Below are 17,177 nucleotides of genomic sequence, written 5' to 3'. Positions count from 1 at the left end.
GCAGCATAGAACTACTCTCTGGGTTGCTGAGGCTGTACATCTTAAGCAGCCAGCCTCCTATTTCTCCCCCTGAACAGCTGGTGGGTTTGAACGCCCAATATTGCAGTCAGCAGCCCAGGGCTGCTTGCAAATAGCCTGATCAGAGTAAAATTCCCTGAACACTAAGGAATGCATGCATTCTCCTTGGCCCCCATCCCAGGACTTTCCTAGAATGGGGAACCAACTGTGGGGCGCTCCCTTCTCAGAAGCGCCCATAACTGGCTTGTCCTACCTTAGGGGCCCAGTCACCCCCCCCACCCCCACCCCCACCGCGCCCTCCCAAAACCTGGGCCAGAAACCACAGCGACTACTGTTGTTCCTCCATGTTTAATTCCGTCTCACAGGAGCACCAATAAATAGTTCCTTCCCGCCCCTGCAAGCTTCCGTATGCCCGGGGCAGCGCCCTTGATGCAGGTCCGCCAGCAGCCGCCCGGGCCAGGCCGACCGCCCGCCGAAAGCAACCAGGCCCACTCTCCGAGCGGGGGCGGTTCCGAAGGGGCGGGCACGCGCTCGCGGGCAGTGGGCGGGGCGCCGCGATGCGCACGCACACCGGGCGGGGCCTGGGCGGGGCGCCCTCCCGGTGGGCGGGGCCTGTCAGGGGGCGTGGTTCTCGTCGGCTGCGGTCACGATGACGTCCATCCAGATGCGCATGGCCTCCGGGTTGGGGGCCACCATGTAGAAGAGGCGCTCGTAGGTTTTGACGCAGAAGGTCAGACGCGGGCTGGGGCTCTGAAAGGCGCAGCAGCAGGACATGAGGGGAGGGGAAGGGGAAGGGGAAGGGGAAGGGGAAGGGGAAGGGGAAGGGGGCGGAGACGGGCTGCCCACCAGGTTCCAAGTTCAAGCCTGCTCCTGACACTCGCTAACCACTAAGCCCCGGCTTGTAGGAGAGAATCGGGAACCCTGGTCGTGGGGTGCCAATCGCAAGATCAGCAGTTCGAATCCCCCAGCCACTCCGCCGGACAATGAGGCTTTCAACTCCCGGCAAGAGCTACGGCCACGGGCGCAGTTCGGCTCTGCTCCCGGCGATGCTGACCAGGGCGTGGTCAATCTCCACAAAACACCACTGCCCTGGCCTTTCACCATGCGCGGCCTGCGCTTAGCTCAGGGGCCCTTTGTGGCAATGTGGGCTTCATTCCTTCCTGTGGTTCTAAATGCCCCCCACCCCCAGGCAGTGTTGGGTCACCTGATAGGAGAGGGACACTCGGGCTTGATTGTCTGGTTCATCTGCAGGGGGCCTTCGCAGGGGCTTTCTCGGCAGCAAGAACCCTGCATCTAGGGCTGGCTGGCTTGGGTCTCTCTCAACCCTACCACACCGTGCTACAGATTTTTCCAATTTTATAAACTCACAACCAGCCGCTGGAAGCCCGAGCTGCCGGATGCTGGCTGACTAATCTGTGGTGAGTGAGCGGAGGCCCAGGTTGCTCCACACCTCTGATGTGGTGAGACCCATGTGGATTTGCTCACTGTGCATCAGGAAGCAAGACTGGGCAGCCTCATCTTTCTCCGGAGGAGCTGCCGGTGGGTTTGAACCACCAGGCTCATGGCTAGCAGCCCAACTCTTCTCCCACAGCGCTACCAGGGCTCCTTTATTGGGGTGCCTATTTATTGAGTCATTAACTCAAGAAAAGAGCTCTAGATGCTAGATCAGGCGCCACGGTGGCTTAGTGCTTATGCCTTTGGCCTGCTAACCCCATAGTCATAAGTTCAAAAGCACCAGCTGCTCCTTGGGAGAAAGATGAGGCTTTTCGCTCCTGTAAAAAGTTACAGTCTCAGAAACCCACAGGGGGCAGTTCTTATCGAGGGTTGCTAGGAGCTCGAATGGGCTCGGTGGTCGTGAGTTTGGATTTGGGGACTTACTACCCCGCCTCATCCGGCGGCGAGAGTGTCATACTGTGCTGGTGTGTGTGTTCCCTCTACTTCTGAACATTAGCCATGAAAACTGTAAGGGCCCTAACTGGACCATGTCCAATACAGGGCTGGGTCACAGCGGGCTCAGCCTTGGGCTCGGGCAGGCCAGCGATCGTGAAGGAAGACCGGGCAGGACCAGGACTATCTCCCCATGAGGCCGCCCTGAGTCAGTGGCAACTAATGAGTTGGGCACACTCCTTACATCCGTTCTGTGTGAGCCTTATAGCCCTGAGGGTGGGCTGGGTTGTGTCCACTCTACAGAGGAGGGAAACTAAGGCTCAGGGAAGGGAAGTCCTTCCCGGAGGTCACATTCCAAAAGCTTTCTCTGGTGTCCGCTCCGGGAGCTTTCTAAAAATGGAATGATTGATCAGATCCTTCCCAGCCAGCTCTGCATGTCTGTGAAAGCTCTGAGTCCTGAGTTCTCGGGGTGAAGACAGTCAATAAGCTCAGGCCGTCCCCCAGGGCTGGAGGAGGGCTTCACCTTGAAGGCACAGCGTAAGTGGTCATAGTAGACTTCCTCAATGGCCTGGAAGTAGATGACGCCTTTCAGCTTGGTCTCTTCCTTGTCTGGGGAGAGGATGAGGGAGAAACACAGACAGTTAAGAGTCTGGGTGGATAGGTGGGGGTTGGGATGGGATCACTGGACCCATGTTGAGGCGGGGGTTGGGGTCGGGAACGTGGTGCGCGTCTGGAGAACTCCCAAGTACTAGGGTTGGCTGGGATCAGGAACTTGGCAAGACTGAGAATTCCTCAAGTGCAGTGGTTGGGAAGAGTCTGAATGCTGATGATCGGCCATGGGAGACTGACTGCGTGTGGGCGCTGGAGTCCTGGGCCCCTCGGTACTTCAGCCCTGGGAAGGGCAGGGACTCAGGGAGGGGACCAGAGCCCGTGTCTCTCTGGAGGAAAGACTGGGGGGTTTGATTCCTGAGAGTCTTGGAGTGGGAGGAAAGGCTCTAGGCCAATGGTTCTCAACTTTCCGAATGCCTCGACCCTTTAATACAGGTTCCTCGTGTGGGGACGCCCCCATCCATAAGATTATTTTCGTTACTACTTCATCACTGTCACACTGCTACTGTGATGAACTGGGTGAGCCTTGTGAAAGGGTCATTCGACCAACCCAAAGGGGTCGCGACCCAGAGGTTGAGAACTGCTCTTCTAGGTTCACACTGCTGAAACATGGAAAGCTGAACTGCACAAACCAGAACTCACTGTTACATAATAGGGCTGGGTATTAGTTCGCTTAAGGGGGAAGGAGCTAAGGGTCCCGAGAGACGAGAGGCCTGACAGACCAGTCCTCTGGGTGATGGGAAGGAGGAGCTAGGGGTCAGGATTCCTGGATCTTGGGAAAGCAAGAAGAACTCCTGTGACTCAGGAGTACTGAGGGGGAAAGGGCCTGGGGACCCAGGCTCAGAGGCCTAGGAGAGCTGGAAGCCGGGGACCAGAGTTCCTGGCTGGCTGAAGCCAAAGGCTTCCGGCTACACTCTTGCAGGCCCAGGGGGCCCAAGGCGCAGGGCAGCCCTGCTGGACTTGCCTGCATAGTAGGCCAGGCGCCGGGCCTGGCGGTCAAAGCAGAACCAGCGCTTCCTCCATGTCTTGATGCGGCCCCCCATCTTCACCAGGGGCCCGCGGCAGCAGCCCCCTGACACCCGCACCTGTGGGCAGCTGTCCGGGTTGTGGCCCCATCGTTCCAGGTGCTGCTGGAGGTCCAAGACTCGAGGGCCTGGGGGGCGGGGTGGGGGTGCAGGCGGGGCCTGGGGAGGGAAGAGGAGGGGGCTGCTGACCAACCTGCAGTCTGCAGCGCACCCCCCCCCCAGGGAGTCAGACCACAGCACCTCATGCATCTGTGTATTTACGGGCCGAAGCCTTTCTATGGCGGTAACGAGGAAAGAAGGGGGATCCCAACCACCCCATCTCCGACACTGCCATGGCTTTCCACGCAGCACTGCTCAACTCTCCCCCCAACCACCCTGGAGACAGGGCTCCGGGGAGCCCCATTTGACAGATGAGCAAACTGAGTGATGTATTCGCCCCCACCCTCAGGTCACCTGCGCTCCAGGAGAGCAGAGCGGGGACCCAAACCCAGGCCCTCCTGACCCAAATGAAACCCAGGGGCATGTGAGACACGGCGGCTCTGAGGCAGGGCCCCCCATGGCCACGTCTCTAAACCAGGCAGCCAATAGCTAGTGGTCAAGAAATGAATGAGGGCACTGGCTTCCTCGTCACTCTTTGTCGGCTGGTGCTCACTGTTCTGAGCTAAACGGCCTGGTGAGGATGCCTGGTGGCGCTGTCGGTGAGCGTTGTTGGGACGCTAACTGCAAGGTTGGTGGTTCAAACCCACCGGCCTTTCCAAGGAAGAAAGACGAGGCTAGCTGTTCTCATAAGTAAAGATTTTACAGCATCAGAAACCCTACAGAGGGGCGATGAGCCAGAATTGACTTGACGGCAACAGGCTGGGTTGGGCTAGGTTTTTAGGCACCCTGGTATTGTAGGAAGAGCAGCTCTGGGGGTGGGGTGGCAATGCGTTGAGCTGCATTACCCCAAGGTCCATGGTTTGAAACCAGAAGCCCCTCTGCAGGAGAAAGACAGGGCTACAGAGTGATGGTCTCAGAAACTCACGGGGGCAGGTCTAACCTGTCGACTCAGCATCAGCTCTATGCCAGTTGTGTTTTGGGTTTGGTGTTGCAGTGGGTTACAAGTTGGGCTGCTAATCACAAGGTCAGCAGTTCGAAACCACCAGCCTCTCCCACTGGAGGAGGGGGAGGGGTGGAGTCAGGAAGGTGCTTAGGCCAGGGGAGAGAGCAGGGGAGAGGTGAGGGGCACTGACCATGATGGCGGGAACGGCAGGGCCTGAAGAACCTTCTGTGCTCCTTCTGGTCCCTTCCTGCAGGCTCAGGATACATCCATCAGTAAGATGCAGGGAATGTGCAGGGGTGCTGGCTGAGGGAGGAGGGGCTGGGGCCTTGACTCCTGGTCTTGGGGCTGGACTCCTGGGTCTGAGGGTGGAGGGGCTGGGGGCCTGGACTCCTGGGTCTGAGGGAGGAGGGAGCTTGGGGCTGGACTCCTGGGGCCCAGGGAGGAGGGGCCTGGACTCCTGGGGCCCAGGGAAGAGGGACTGAGTTACAGGAAGGAAGGGCTGGGATCTGGACTCCGGGGTCTGAAGAGGAGGCCCCATAGGATCCCCTGCACCCAGGGAGAGGGCTCACCCTGGCCTTGAGTAACCGCTCCCTCTCGGCCATGGCCTGCTGCAGGAGCTGCTCCATGCGGGCAATGTCTGGGTGAAGGGCCGCATGGCTGGGAGCAGAGAGCCAAGAGGAAGGCCATTAGAACCGCTTGGCCTTCTCCTCCCATCCCCCCTCCTCCTCCTGATGGCTCACCTATTCCCAGGGCTACAGTTCAGTAGCTGATAGAGGGGGTGTCTCCCAGAATCTCCAGCTGCTGTTGAAAGAGCTGAGGCCTCTAGGGGTCCTAGGGGAGAGGAGGTGGAGTCAGGGGCTGGACAATCCCTTTACTCAAGTGGGCATTTCCTCCCCGTAGGGGTCTTTGCCGGTTCCTTCCCCCTGCTGCAGGAGAGATGGCGAAGGGGGACCTGGGTCGTGGGGAGGGGAAGGGTCCTTACCAGTACAATGGAGGGACAGAGGTCGCGGGGATCCTCTCTGGTTCGTCCTCTCTCCCCGCCTCCGGGGCAGGCTTCCGGTCCTCTGGAGGCCAATGGAGCCCTAGAAATATGGGAAGCCAATCACAGAGGGAAAGAGATGCTGGAGCTAAATTCTAAGTCAAGGAACCAAACCACACACCAAACTCACTGCAGGCGATGAGTCTCACTCAGAGCTGCCCCCTGTGGTTTCTGAGACTCACTCTTTTTTTGCTTTTCCTGAGACTCACTCTTGATGTGAACAGAAAGCCTCGTCTTTCTCCGGAGGAGCAGTTGGTGGTTTCGAACTGCTGACCTTGTGGTTAGCAGCTCAAGGTATAACCCACTGCACCACCAGGGCTCCTTAGGTCAGAGACCAGCTGAGGGAAGCCACTCATCCCCTTGGCGAAGCCCAAAAGGCCCGCTGTGAACACAGATGAACCTTGAAAATGTGATGCCCAGTGACAAGAGACACCAGTCACAAAGGCCCACGTGTCGTGCGCGTCCACGTCTACGAATCAGCTAGATCAGAGACAGGACATGGAGAGGCGTGGGTGAGCTTCCCATCTGGGGCAATGCGAATGTTCTAGAATCGATCATGGTTCTGACCATGATTAAAAACCACTCACCAGTACACTTTAAATGAATTGTACTATATGGAATTAAAAGATAATGGAATTCTTCTACAAGCTCTTTGAAGGCCCTTCCTGTCTGTAATTGGGGAGAGGAGCGGGCGGGTGGGAGAAACATGCATCATCTAATACCAAAACCAAACCCACTGCCATGGAGCCCCTTCTGACTCAAAGCGACCCTGCGGGACTGGGTGGAGCGGCCCCTGTGGGTTTTTCAGATTGTAACTCTTTCTACTCAAAGGGAGTAGAAAGCCTCTTCTTTCTTACTTGGAGTGGCTGGTGGCTTCGAACTGCTGACCTTGTGATGAGCCGCCCAATGAGTAACCCACTAGGCCGCCACCAGGGCTCCTTATAATAAGGGCTACCACATTCTAAGGGTTCGCCATGTTTCTACCCAACTGAAAAAAAGAAGCCATTTCCTTCTAATTAATAGTCACTCTCCTTTATACACAGCATTGTAACATTCCCTATTCCAGTTCATTGGGGGACATGAGTGTAACATTCCCTATTCTAGTTCATTGGTGGGGGGGAGCTAAAAAAAGGTATCCAGTTAGATGCAAGTTTCGACCCAGGCCCACCTTGGGAAGTTTTTAGGTGGCCTGGAAGGTTGCTTGGACCACCAGTAGCTACTATACTGCTTCTGGGGATGGCAGTTGGGGGATGGGGATGATGATGGTACAGACGACCTTAGCAATACGAGGTGGCTTCGATGGGTTTTTGGAGCCAACTTGTGACAAGGGGGGTGGTGGGGTGATGATGGACAGACAGGTGTGGGAGCGAGTGGGAGGTGCCCCACAGATAAACGTGTGTCTGGCTTTGACAGAGGGTGTTTGTACATGGCTGTTTACCTTTGCGGCCCACTATTGTGGTGGAGGGTACAAGGGGCCTGCAAACGCCTTAGACCATAAGGGAAGGAGGCGCTGGGCCTGAGGGCCTAGGACCATAGTTTCGGGGACACCAAGGTCAATCGGCATGGTGCGCACGGAGAAGGTTCTAGGACCATCTACGATGCCATGCTCTTGGTCTTCCCCCGACTGGAGGCGAGAAACGTAATGACAGTCTAAGAAGCCTGGGAACAATCCGTCCGAGGGGTTCATGGCCCACACACGCACAGCAGCGCTCTACGACCCCGAGACCAGAAGCGCCCCATGGTGTCCGGCTACCACGGCCACCTCCTCCGAAAGAAGTTGCGGGGAAAAGTACTGGGGAGAGAGGGGAAAATGTGAAGAAAACAAATTCCTAAGAGACCAGGCTGACGGCCCGGGTGGAGACTGGCAGGAGTCCCCAGGGCTCTGGCCCTTCAAGTGTGGCCGTAAGCACCCCCCCACCCCCAACCCAAATGTCTCAGTGCCAAACAGCAGGCAAGTCTGCAAGGGGCCCAAGCCCAGTCCCATCAGTGAGGTCCACACGCCGCCGGGTCAACAGCCATTTGAGATCTCAAGGGTGGACTTTGTCCAGGGTCAACGTTCCCGGGAGAAGCCCTGGGCCAAAGGGCGAGGCCAGGAGGAAGACGGCAGACACAGGAAGTGGGAGAAGGGCTGTTGCATTATGGGACGACAATCGATGAGGCGAAGCAAAAGAGGGAATTGGCCAGTGGAAAACTGGTCTATTCCGTAAACACAGTAACACACTCCGCCCAGCTCTCCCTAAAAAGTGTTCTGTTTGTTTTTTTAAGTGGTGGAAAAGGGAATTAAAAGATACCAGACCCACCCTCCACCGCCACCCCCGCAAACGTTTTTGATTCTCTCTCATATAGCCTGCTTAAGCACTTTAAAAATGGACTCTTGTCTCCCTTGGGGTCCATCCAAGTTTGTTTCAGTACTTTCCTATTTTCTGTTTTCTTTTCGATTGAGGTTTTTAGGTTTGCTTTGTTCTTGTTGCTAGTTTTGTTTTGTTTCGGTTCTTGGATGTTTTCCTATATGTGAAATCCAGAGGGGAAAATAAACTTTTTTTTAAATCCAGGATAGGTAAATCTATAGAGACACTAACTGGATGAATGATTCTTTGGGGGACCAATGGGGCAGGGGGGTGGGGCGGGGAGGGGGGGAATGATGAGTACTGATCATGGTGGTGAGTGTACAATTCTTCTGGGTGTGAATGAATGAAGGAATTGAATGATATGTGAATTACATGCCAATAAAACGGTTGGATAAATAAGTAAAAATGTACTCCTGGATGCACAAGCCCCATTTTCGTGGGGGAGAGGAGGGGCAGGAAGGGGAAGCGAAAGAATCAAAGATACTAGGCAGTAAGGCTGGAACCTGACACAGGCCCTGCTGCTGCACCTTCCCCCCATCCCCACCCCCCCACCCCGGCCGCACCCTCCACCTGCCCCGCCACGGCCGAGAAGCCACCTGGGACATTCTGGGAACCTCACTACCCTGTCCCGTGATCCTTCCAGTCTCAGACCCCCCCCCCCCCGCCCCCGGACACTAAGCCCTGGGGAGCTCCGCTGCGGGGGGGGGGGGGGGAGAGGGGGGCGGTGTACCTGCAGGGAGCTGTGGACCGAGAAGAGGCAGGAGGAGGTGGCAGCAGTGGCGGTGGCGGCATGGGCGGTGGGGTCCTGGAGCACCAGCAGCTGGCGGTCTGTCTTGTGGGTGAACAGGAGCTGCGAGGATGGGGCACAGGTGACGGGGAGCTGGGCAGGGCTGCCAAGGCCTTCCAGCGCCAGCCCACTTCCCGGATGGAAACACGGCTTCAAGTCCCACGGACACGGGGCCTGCTGCATAGTGTCCAGCCTCCCAGCATACACTTAACTGTATGTGTTGGGGGAGAGGAGGGGGGCGGTTTCCCTTGAAAAGAGGGAGCTAGGGCCTCAACTCCTGAATGAGGAGGGGGTCTGAGGGAGGAGAGCGAGTCTCACACACTCACACGCACACACCACCTCCCATCCCCCACCACCACCCCCACACACACGCCCACCACCCACCCATACCTTAGTGAGGGCCTGGCTGGGCTCAGAGAAGTCTCCGCTGGGCGATCCCTGGAGGCGACTCAGCTCCAGCAGCCGGCTCTGCTCCTAAGGGTGGTCAGGGACACCTCCTCTCAGAGCTGTTCGCCCTGATGCCAGGAGGCGTCCCATGGGCAGGGATGTGGGGGGGTGACCCGTGAGGGGTGGGCTGGAAGGAGATCTTAGAAGGGAGACTCACCTGCGTGAGGGCCTGAAGAGCCTCTTCTTTCTTCCGGCTCAGCCCCCGGCTCTCAGCCGCCATCTGCTCGCCCAGCGACTTGAGCTGCTCTTCTATGACCTGGATCCGGCGCTGTAGGGCCCCCACACCGCCAGGTCACTCGCTGGTTCCCCTACCCATCCCCACACCCCAGAACCAAGTTCTCCATGAGAGCCCAAGGTCTGCACCACTTGCTCACAGAGCCCTGGGAGGGGACTTGAGGTGGAGCCCCATCATGCTCTGCCTTTGGGGGGTCCAGCAGAGACCTGGGGCCGGGTGGAAGGAAGGGCACTGGATGCACAAACAGAAGCTGGGGGTGTCTGGCACGGAGACAGAGACCCAGAGAGCATCACTGAGAGGGGTACAGACAGAAGGGTCACCACGGCCAGACAAGACAGAGGTGTGCGAAACAGTAAGAGGGAAACTTCCAGAGACAGCACCGTGGAGGATGGAGACTTCCTCCTCCAACTCTGGGAAGCTCCGGCGTAAACACAGTCAAGCGTGTTGCTTTGTCCACGCGGGACCTGACGGATCCTTGACTGGGAGCGTGAGCACTGAGCAGGTTCCATTCGGGCCCTCCGAAAAATGCCCCGAGCACCTGGGGTCTCAGTGTCTCCATGTATAAAACAAGCGGGGGGGAAGGTCTTGGGTGGTGCCATGACTTGCTTTTACAGGCATGCTCGTGTCACTGGGTGAGGCCGGGCAGCTGGGGTGCATGAAGCCCTGGAAAGGGCTCTCAGGTCTGCCATCCCATTGGGCTTCAAAGAGCAAGTCCCGTTCAGGCTGGAGTGGGGAGAACCTATCTACCATCATGAATAAGAGCCAGGCACAGAGTGAGTCCTTTGGGCCCAAGGTCCCTTTGCTGAGAACCTCCTAGACCCAGGAGCTAGAGACAGAGCTGGACAAGCAAGGCGGCAACCTGGGGCACAGAAACTGCAGCAGCAGCCCCAGGAGGCCGAGTGCCGTCGGGCAAGAGGCTTGCTGGCAAAGTGGAGTGCCCCTGGGCACGTATCAGCAGAGCTCAAAGGTTGTAACACTTGCCTGAGCTGAGCCCAGTGGCTGAGGCCTGCTGGCAATGCAGGACTAATAAAGAAACCTTCCTGATGGAAGAACCGGCTCGGCTGTAGAACTGGCTCCTTGAGTTGCTGTGACTTCTAAGTTGATGCTCATCCTGAGTGTCCCTGTAACTTCCCTACTCCCTCACTGTGAGGATGGCCCGGGAGTTCTGTGTGGGTGAACCCAGCAGAGACGTAGAGGGGCCCGTGGGAGGGACAGCGGATGTCAGGCTGGGTGAGGAAGGTGGGGCGGTGGAGGCATGACGAGGCTCAGGACGGGCTCTGACACGGTCACTTCCACCATTCTGCAACTCGTCCCATTAGACGGCTGTAAGCATTCAGTGAGCTAGTTAATACTCATGACACGCTTAGGGCAGTGCCTCACTGCTATCCAGTTGATGCCGACTCACAGTGCCCGGATATTATAGGACAAGGGAGACTTGCCCCTGTGAAGTTCTGAGACTGTGACTCTTTACAGGAGCAGAAAACCCTGCTCCTCCTCCCAAGGAGCAACTGGTGGTTTCGAACTGCTGACCTTGTGGAGCAGAGTCCAATGTGTAACCACGATGCCACCAGGCTTCAGACAGTGCCTGGCACGCAGTAAATACTCAATCTTGTTCAGAGGAACATGGCAGAGGCAGGCCACCAGAATAGAGAGGCACAGATGCAGAATGCGGGGTGGATGCTGGGGACTGGGCCCCGGCTCACCCTGTGCTGTGCCAAACTGTCCTGGAGCTCCTGCATCTTGGGATCCAGCGCCCGGGCCCCAGGGCTGTCCCGATCTTCCTCCTCCCGCCGGCTCTCCTGCTCCAGCTGCTGGAACTCCAGGTCTTCGTAGGTTCGCTGGGCTGCCTCCAGCTGGTCCCTTGCCTACAGGTCAGAGCACAGTAGGGCTGGAGGTCTGGAACCCACGGTCTGGGAGCCAGGACTCCTGGTCAGTAAGCAAGGAGGCTCTGGGTTGTCTGAATGCTTGAGCCTGAGGGAGGAGGGGGTCTAGAGACCTAAACTCCTGATCCTAAAAGAGGAAAGGACTCCTGGATCTGAAGAAGATGGGGGCAAAGTGAGAACTCCTGGGTCTGAGGGAGGAGGGGCCTGGACTCCTGAGTCTGAGGGAGGAGGGGTGGGGGCCTGGACTCCTGGGACTGAGGGAGGAGGGGTGGGGGCCTGGACTCCTGGGTCTGAGGGAGGAGGGGGCTGGGGGCCTGGACTCCTGGGTCTGAGGGAGGAGGGGGGCTGGACTCCTGGGTCTGAGGGAGGAGGGGGGCTGGACTCCTGGGTCTGAGGGAGGAGGGGGCTGGACTTCCTGGGTCTGAGGGAGGAGGGGCTGAACTCCTGGGTCTGAGGGAAGAGGGGGCTGGGGTGCTGGACTCCTGAGACTGAGGAAGGAGGGGGGCTGAACTCCTGGGTCTGAGGGAGGAGGGGGCTGGACTCCTGGGTCTGAGGGAGGAGGGGGCTGGACTCCTGGGTCTGAGGGAGGAGGAGCTGGACTCCTGGGTCTGAGGGAGGAGGGGGGCTGGACTCCTGGGTCTGAGGGAGGAGGGGGGCTGGACTCCTGGGTCTGAGGGAGGAGGAGCTGGACTCCTGGGTCTGAGGGAGGAGGGGGGCTGGACTCCTGGGTCTGAGGGAGGAGGGGGGCTGGACTCCTGGGTCTGAGGGAGGAGGGGGCTGGACTTCCTGGGTCTGAGGGAGGAGGGGCTGAACTCCTGGGTCTGAGGGAAGAGGGGGCTGGGGGGCTGGACTCCTGAGGCTGAGGAAGGAAGGGGGCTGGACTCCTGGGTCTGAGGGAGGAGGAGCTGGACTCCTGGGTCTGAGGGAGGAGGGGGGCTGGACTCCTGGGTCTGAGGGAGGAGGGGCTGAACTCCTGGGTCTGAGGGAAGAGGGGGCTGGGGGGCTGGACTCCTGAGGCTGAGGAAGGAGGGGGGCTGAACTCCTGGGTCTGAAGGAGGAGGGGGCTGGACTCCTGGGTCTGAGGGAGGAGGGGGCTGGGGGCTGGACTCCTGGGTCTGAGGGAGGAGGGGGGCTGAACTCCTGGGTCTGAGGGAGGAGGGGGCTGAACTCCTGGGTCTGAGGGAGGAGGGGGGCTGAACTCCTGGGTCTGAGGGAGGAGGGGGCTGAACTCCTGGGTCTGAGGGAGGAGGGGGCTGGACTCCTGGACTCCTGGGTCTGAGGAGAAAAGGGACCAAGGTCTGAGGAGCATGGAACAAGGGGTTGGGTTCTTGGGTACTGGGCACCAGGTGGAGCTGAGAGGTCAGGTGGCCCTCACCTCCTGCACCCGCTGCAGAAGCTGTTCTCGCTGGTCCTCTGGCTGTGAGTCAAGCTTTCCCTGGGCCTCCCGGAGTCTCTGCCGAAGACTGTCCACACGGTCTCGCTCCTGCCTAAGCCGCCTCTGTTCCTGAGAGAACAAGGCAGGGTCTGAGCCCAACCACAGGCAGGGAAACCAAGGCTGGCAAGGGTGGCAGACCCCTGCCTGAGAGTCGACCTTGTCCAGCCCGCTCTCATGAACTTGACAGTTGTTGAAGGAATAGATGCAAACCATCTCCAGGCGGGTGTGACCCTGAGGACACGGAAGTCAGTCCCAGACCCATAGGGGACACAGCCCGTCCCAGCTGGACCATCTGGGAGGAGAATGTACTCATGAGAGGGTTCAGCCAGGGACAATATGCCCACAGCCTGCTAGGGACCTAACACAACAACCAACCGTTAAAGAGACAGTTCTAAGACAACTGAGAGAGCTGGAAAATAACTGCCCATTCAATGATATTAAGAGTGTATTCAAAAAAAATTTTAAAAGAGTATTCATTCTTTTTTTAAAAAATAATGTGTATTCATTCGTTAGATGAGAAGTTCTCAAACTCATTTGGCCTACCGCCCCCTTTTCAGAAGAAAACAAATAAAAAATCACGCAGTGTCCCCCTGGCCATTAAAAATAGTTGTACTCTAGCCCCTAAGGGCTTCTGCAGGCCACCTGGATCCATCCCGTGCCCCCAGGGGGCGGCATCACCCACCTTGGGAAACACTGCATTCTGTGTTTTAAAATAGAGCGGTGATACTTTTTAACGCGTTCTCTCTCCATCAGTAAAGAGCGTCCTAGTGGGTTACACATTGGCCTGCTAACCCCAGCATTGGCAGTTTGAACCCACCGGTGACGCCGAGGGAGTAAGTCGAGGCTGTCTGTTCTAGGGCACAGTCCTGTAGCATTGCTGGGAGTTGGAATCGGGTCGTTGGGAGTGGGGGAGGTTGGTCTCTGTAAGGGGGCGGGGGGCTGCAGTATTTTGGAGGCCATATGGTATCTGGGGTTGGATTTTTAAGATTCAGGACAAAGACATCAATTGAGAGGGCACGACATAGGAATGGAAGAAGGCTGATCACTGTTGAAACCAGCAAGCGGGAGTAGGGGCCTTGAGATGGAAAGAGCAAGGGGGTGGGAGGCAAATGGAGAGGGTCCCAACAATTAGTCCCCATCCACCATCCACCACCCAAATCACCATCAGGGAGAAAGGAGGAAAAGGGAGCCAGATGGCCGCCTCATGTCTCAAGGGTCCCTGGCAGGGGGTGGGGGAGGGTACATAATGGATTCCCGATGTCAGGAGGGCCACCAGGAAGATCCACCAAGAGAGGGAACAGGTGATGATCAGCGGACCAGACACCCACCTGTTCCCGCTGCTCCAGGCTGCCTTGGCCTCCCTGCTCGGAGCTGGCCTGCTGCCCCAGGAGATCCCGCAGCTGCTCCTCTTCCCGCCGGGCGGCCACACGCTCCCCAGCCAGCTCGCCCCGCAAAAGGGCCACCTCCACCTCCATCTGCAGAGAATGGGCAGGATCAAGGCCTGGGCTGGGGGTGGGGGGGTCTGAAGGAGGAGGGGGCCGGGTAGGGATTCCTGAGAATGACGGACTAGGTCTGAGGGCCCTGGAATCTAGAGTCGGAAAAAGTGGGAGGTAGGGGCCTGAGCCTCTAGGTCTGAGAGGAAGGGGCTGGGGATCCAAAGTCCTGGGTCTGAGGGAGGAGGGAGCCAGGGGTCAGACAGTAGTAGGGAAGCAAAGTGGGGATTTCTAGGGCTGGGTCTGAGAGAGGAGGAAGCTGGGGACCTAGAATCAGATACTCAGGGAGGAGGGGCGGGGTCACCAGCATTATGGACCCTCTGCCTTGAGCACCCCCACCCACATACACACACACACACACACACACACACACACACACACACACACTCCACAGCCTCACCTCGATCCGCAGCTCCTTCCGCTGGCGCTGGAGCTCCTTCACCCGCTGCTCCATCAGAGCCACGCGAGTCAGGGCCTCCAGCTGCTGCCCTCGAAGCCGCCGGGCCATCCCTCGGACCCCTTCCACTGCCGGCATGGGTGTGGGGATGGGCAGGGCTGGGGATACCTCCTGCTGAGGTGGAAGAAGGTGTGGTGGGTGCTGGAGGTCATGTCCCCCCACCCCCCAGAGTTCCTTCTCCAGCCCAAGTTCCAATACTCAAGGTAGGACAGGTTCTACGGACCACCTGGCCCAGGTACCCAGAGGCTCAACAGCTGGGGGGCCGACTGGGGAGGGTGGGAAGTGGGCCAAGTTTCCTTCCATCCTGGCCCCAGTCTCTGGACAACTCTCACTCCCAGAGTCCCAGGGCGCCTGTCTGTCTGTCTGTCTGTCTCTCTCTCTCTCTCAAGTTCTCTGTGTGTCTCTCAAGGTCTCTGTGTCTCCACATCTCTCTCTCCCAGCTAGTTAGTGTTCCAACTGGTATTCTAACTGGTAGTCTCTGACTCAGAATCTGTGGGTCTCACGTCGTGTCTGGTTTCTGGGTGTCTCTGCCTCCATCTCTCCAAGTCTCTGGCCCGCCCTTTTGGGTCTTGTGATCTCTGAGTCTGGATGTCTCTGCGTCTCTGTCTCCACATCTCGCTGTGACTTTCTCTGGCTCAGCATGGTGGGGGGGGTCTGTCTCGCTCGGTGTGTGTCTGGTCCGGGTCCTGTCTGTGGTCTCTGTCTCTCTCTGGGTCTCTGTCTCTGAGATCGCGTGTCTCCCATCGTTGGCCTCTGCGGGTCTCTGTGTCGCTGTGTCTCGCAGAGTCTCTGAGTCCGGTCTCTCAGCCGTCTGTCTCTATCTCTCCGGGGCTCCGCGGCTGGGTGTCTCTCTATCTCTTACATGTTGGGTCTTGGCGGGTTCTGCCTCTCGGGGTCTCTGTCTCTCACCCTGGGCCTCGGGTCTCTGAGTCACATCTCTGAGGCTGGTCTCTCCGAGCCTGTCTCTCTCTCGGGGTCGCCCCGCCACTCTCCCTCAGGTCCCCTTACCGCGTCGCGGCTGCTCTCGGTGCTGCTGCCCTCCACTTCTTCCTCGTCCTCGGCTTGCCGCTCTGCTCCCTGGCCGCTCGGGAGCTCCGGCGGCACCCGGGGGCGCTCTGGCTCCCGAGGCTCCCCAGAGGACGCCCGCGGCGAGGTGGCCTCTAGGTGCTGGGCCTCAGCGTCGCTCTCGGCGGCGGCTGGCGGCAGAGACCCCTCGTCCGAGCGGCTCGGCGTCCCCATGGCCGCGACGTACTCTTACGGTGTGGGCGGGGCTCGCAGCACCGGGGGCGGGGCCAGACCGCTTGGGGGCGTGGTCTAGGCCTCCGGAGAGCCGGCGACGGAGTGCTTCGGGAGGCGGGGCCTACGGTTCAAAAGACGGGAACGGAGCATTCGGGGGCGTGTCCAAGGGGGAGGTATTAGGTTGGGGCGGGGCTTGATGGCCCCTGGAGTGCCACGCCCCCAGAGGCGGGGCCGGATCAGGGGCCGGGGTCCCAGCACGCCCCCTACCGGCCTCTCGGACCCCTCTTTCCCCCTCCGGATACCCCGCCAGCAGCCTCTCAGAATCCATTGCTTGACCTTAAAGCCAACCCATCTCCTCCTCCCCCCGGGGCTCGGGAGTGCAGGCTCCTGCCCCTTTTCACTTGAACCCCAAGCCCCTCCTCCGCCGAGCTGGAGAATCCGGAGCCCAGACCGCCCGGGTGGAGAGCAGCGCCCACGCCACCGTCCCCAGGGAGCCAGGACCCGGCTCCCAGTCTCCTCCGCTCCTCCCGGGAGCCCCACCTCCCCCGCACCCCGCGAGGCCAAGTCCACGGGCTCTTCCTCCCCCCGCGGCCCCGGCCTCCTCACCAGCTGCGGCTCGGGCGCACTCCCTCTCTGCTCGGGGCGCTGCCGCTCGCGTGTGAGAGACAGGTGGCTGGGGAAGAGCTGAGGCGCCCCGTCCCCCTCCCCAGGAGCCCGGAAGTGGAGGGAGGGGGCCCACAACAGGTCCGACTGCTCCCGAGGGAGGAGGGAACGACCAGTTTGCCCCGCCCGCAGCTGTGGCATCTAACCATCCCGGCCCCACTGGCCCCACCCTCGGAGAGCCCAGCACCCCATCCCAGTCTGCCTCCAGCGCCCCTATCCCGGCCCCTGGAAGTCCCAGGTGCTCAGGTGACGCTGAAGAAGCGCAATTCTTCATGCCCAGACGCTGGCCATCCTGAAAGGAGGGGATGAAAATCAGGACCTGTCCCCTCGAATTTAGAGTCCTTTAGAAAAGCCCCCCTTTTCTCCACCACTTTGGGGAGCTGGGCGTGGCGGGGCGGGGGATGGGGGCGCCCGCAGCTGAATCAGAGACCCACGACTGAGGGCGGGAGTGTGCCCCTCCCCACGTTGCGATGGGGTGGCTGGCAGAGGTTAAAGGTCTCCACCAGGCCCTTTCCCTTCTGGGCAAAAACAGGAAAATAGCTGGTGTGTGAACAGGTATTATTAGTTTGG

General features: G+C 59.2%; 1 protein-coding gene across 2 annotated transcripts; it reads right to left on the bottom strand.

Annotated features, from left to right (window-relative positions):
• Window positions 1–350: 350 nt before the first annotated feature.
• Window positions 351–16,706, bottom strand: PHLDB3 (pleckstrin homology like domain family B member 3). Of its 2 annotated transcripts, none has more exons than XM_075537061.1 (16): window positions 16,551–16,706; window positions 15,714–16,065; window positions 14,649–14,819; window positions 14,084–14,230; window positions 12,696–12,824; window positions 11,141–11,302; window positions 9,360–9,470; window positions 9,146–9,229; window positions 8,699–8,818; window positions 5,564–5,663; window positions 5,322–5,412; window positions 5,151–5,238; window positions 4,772–4,828; window positions 3,479–3,698; window positions 2,429–2,514; window positions 351–768 (listed from the first exon to the last, which is right to left on the bottom strand). In XM_075537061.1, the coding sequence occupies exons 2-16, from the start codon at window positions 15,942–15,944 to the stop codon at window positions 634–636; spliced, it is 1,932 nt and encodes a 643-aa protein (XP_075393176.1). In that variant the 5' UTR covers window positions 15,945–16,065; window positions 16,551–16,706; the 3' UTR covers window positions 351–633. The 2 variants fall into 2 exon arrangements, with proteins under 2 accessions (XP_075393176.1, XP_075393177.1); XM_075537062.1 differs by having other exon boundaries at window positions 14,649–14,816.
• Between the last annotated feature and the right edge of the window lie 471 nt (window positions 16,707–17,177).

The sequence above is a fragment of the Tenrec ecaudatus genome, chromosome 18 (assembly GCF_050624435.1).
Source record: "Tenrec ecaudatus isolate mTenEca1 chromosome 18, mTenEca1.hap1, whole genome shotgun sequence".
NCBI classification, from domain to species: domain Eukaryota; kingdom Metazoa; phylum Chordata; class Mammalia; order Afrosoricida; family Tenrecidae; genus Tenrec; species Tenrec ecaudatus.
This window is presented reverse-complemented; position numbering and strand designations above follow the sequence as displayed.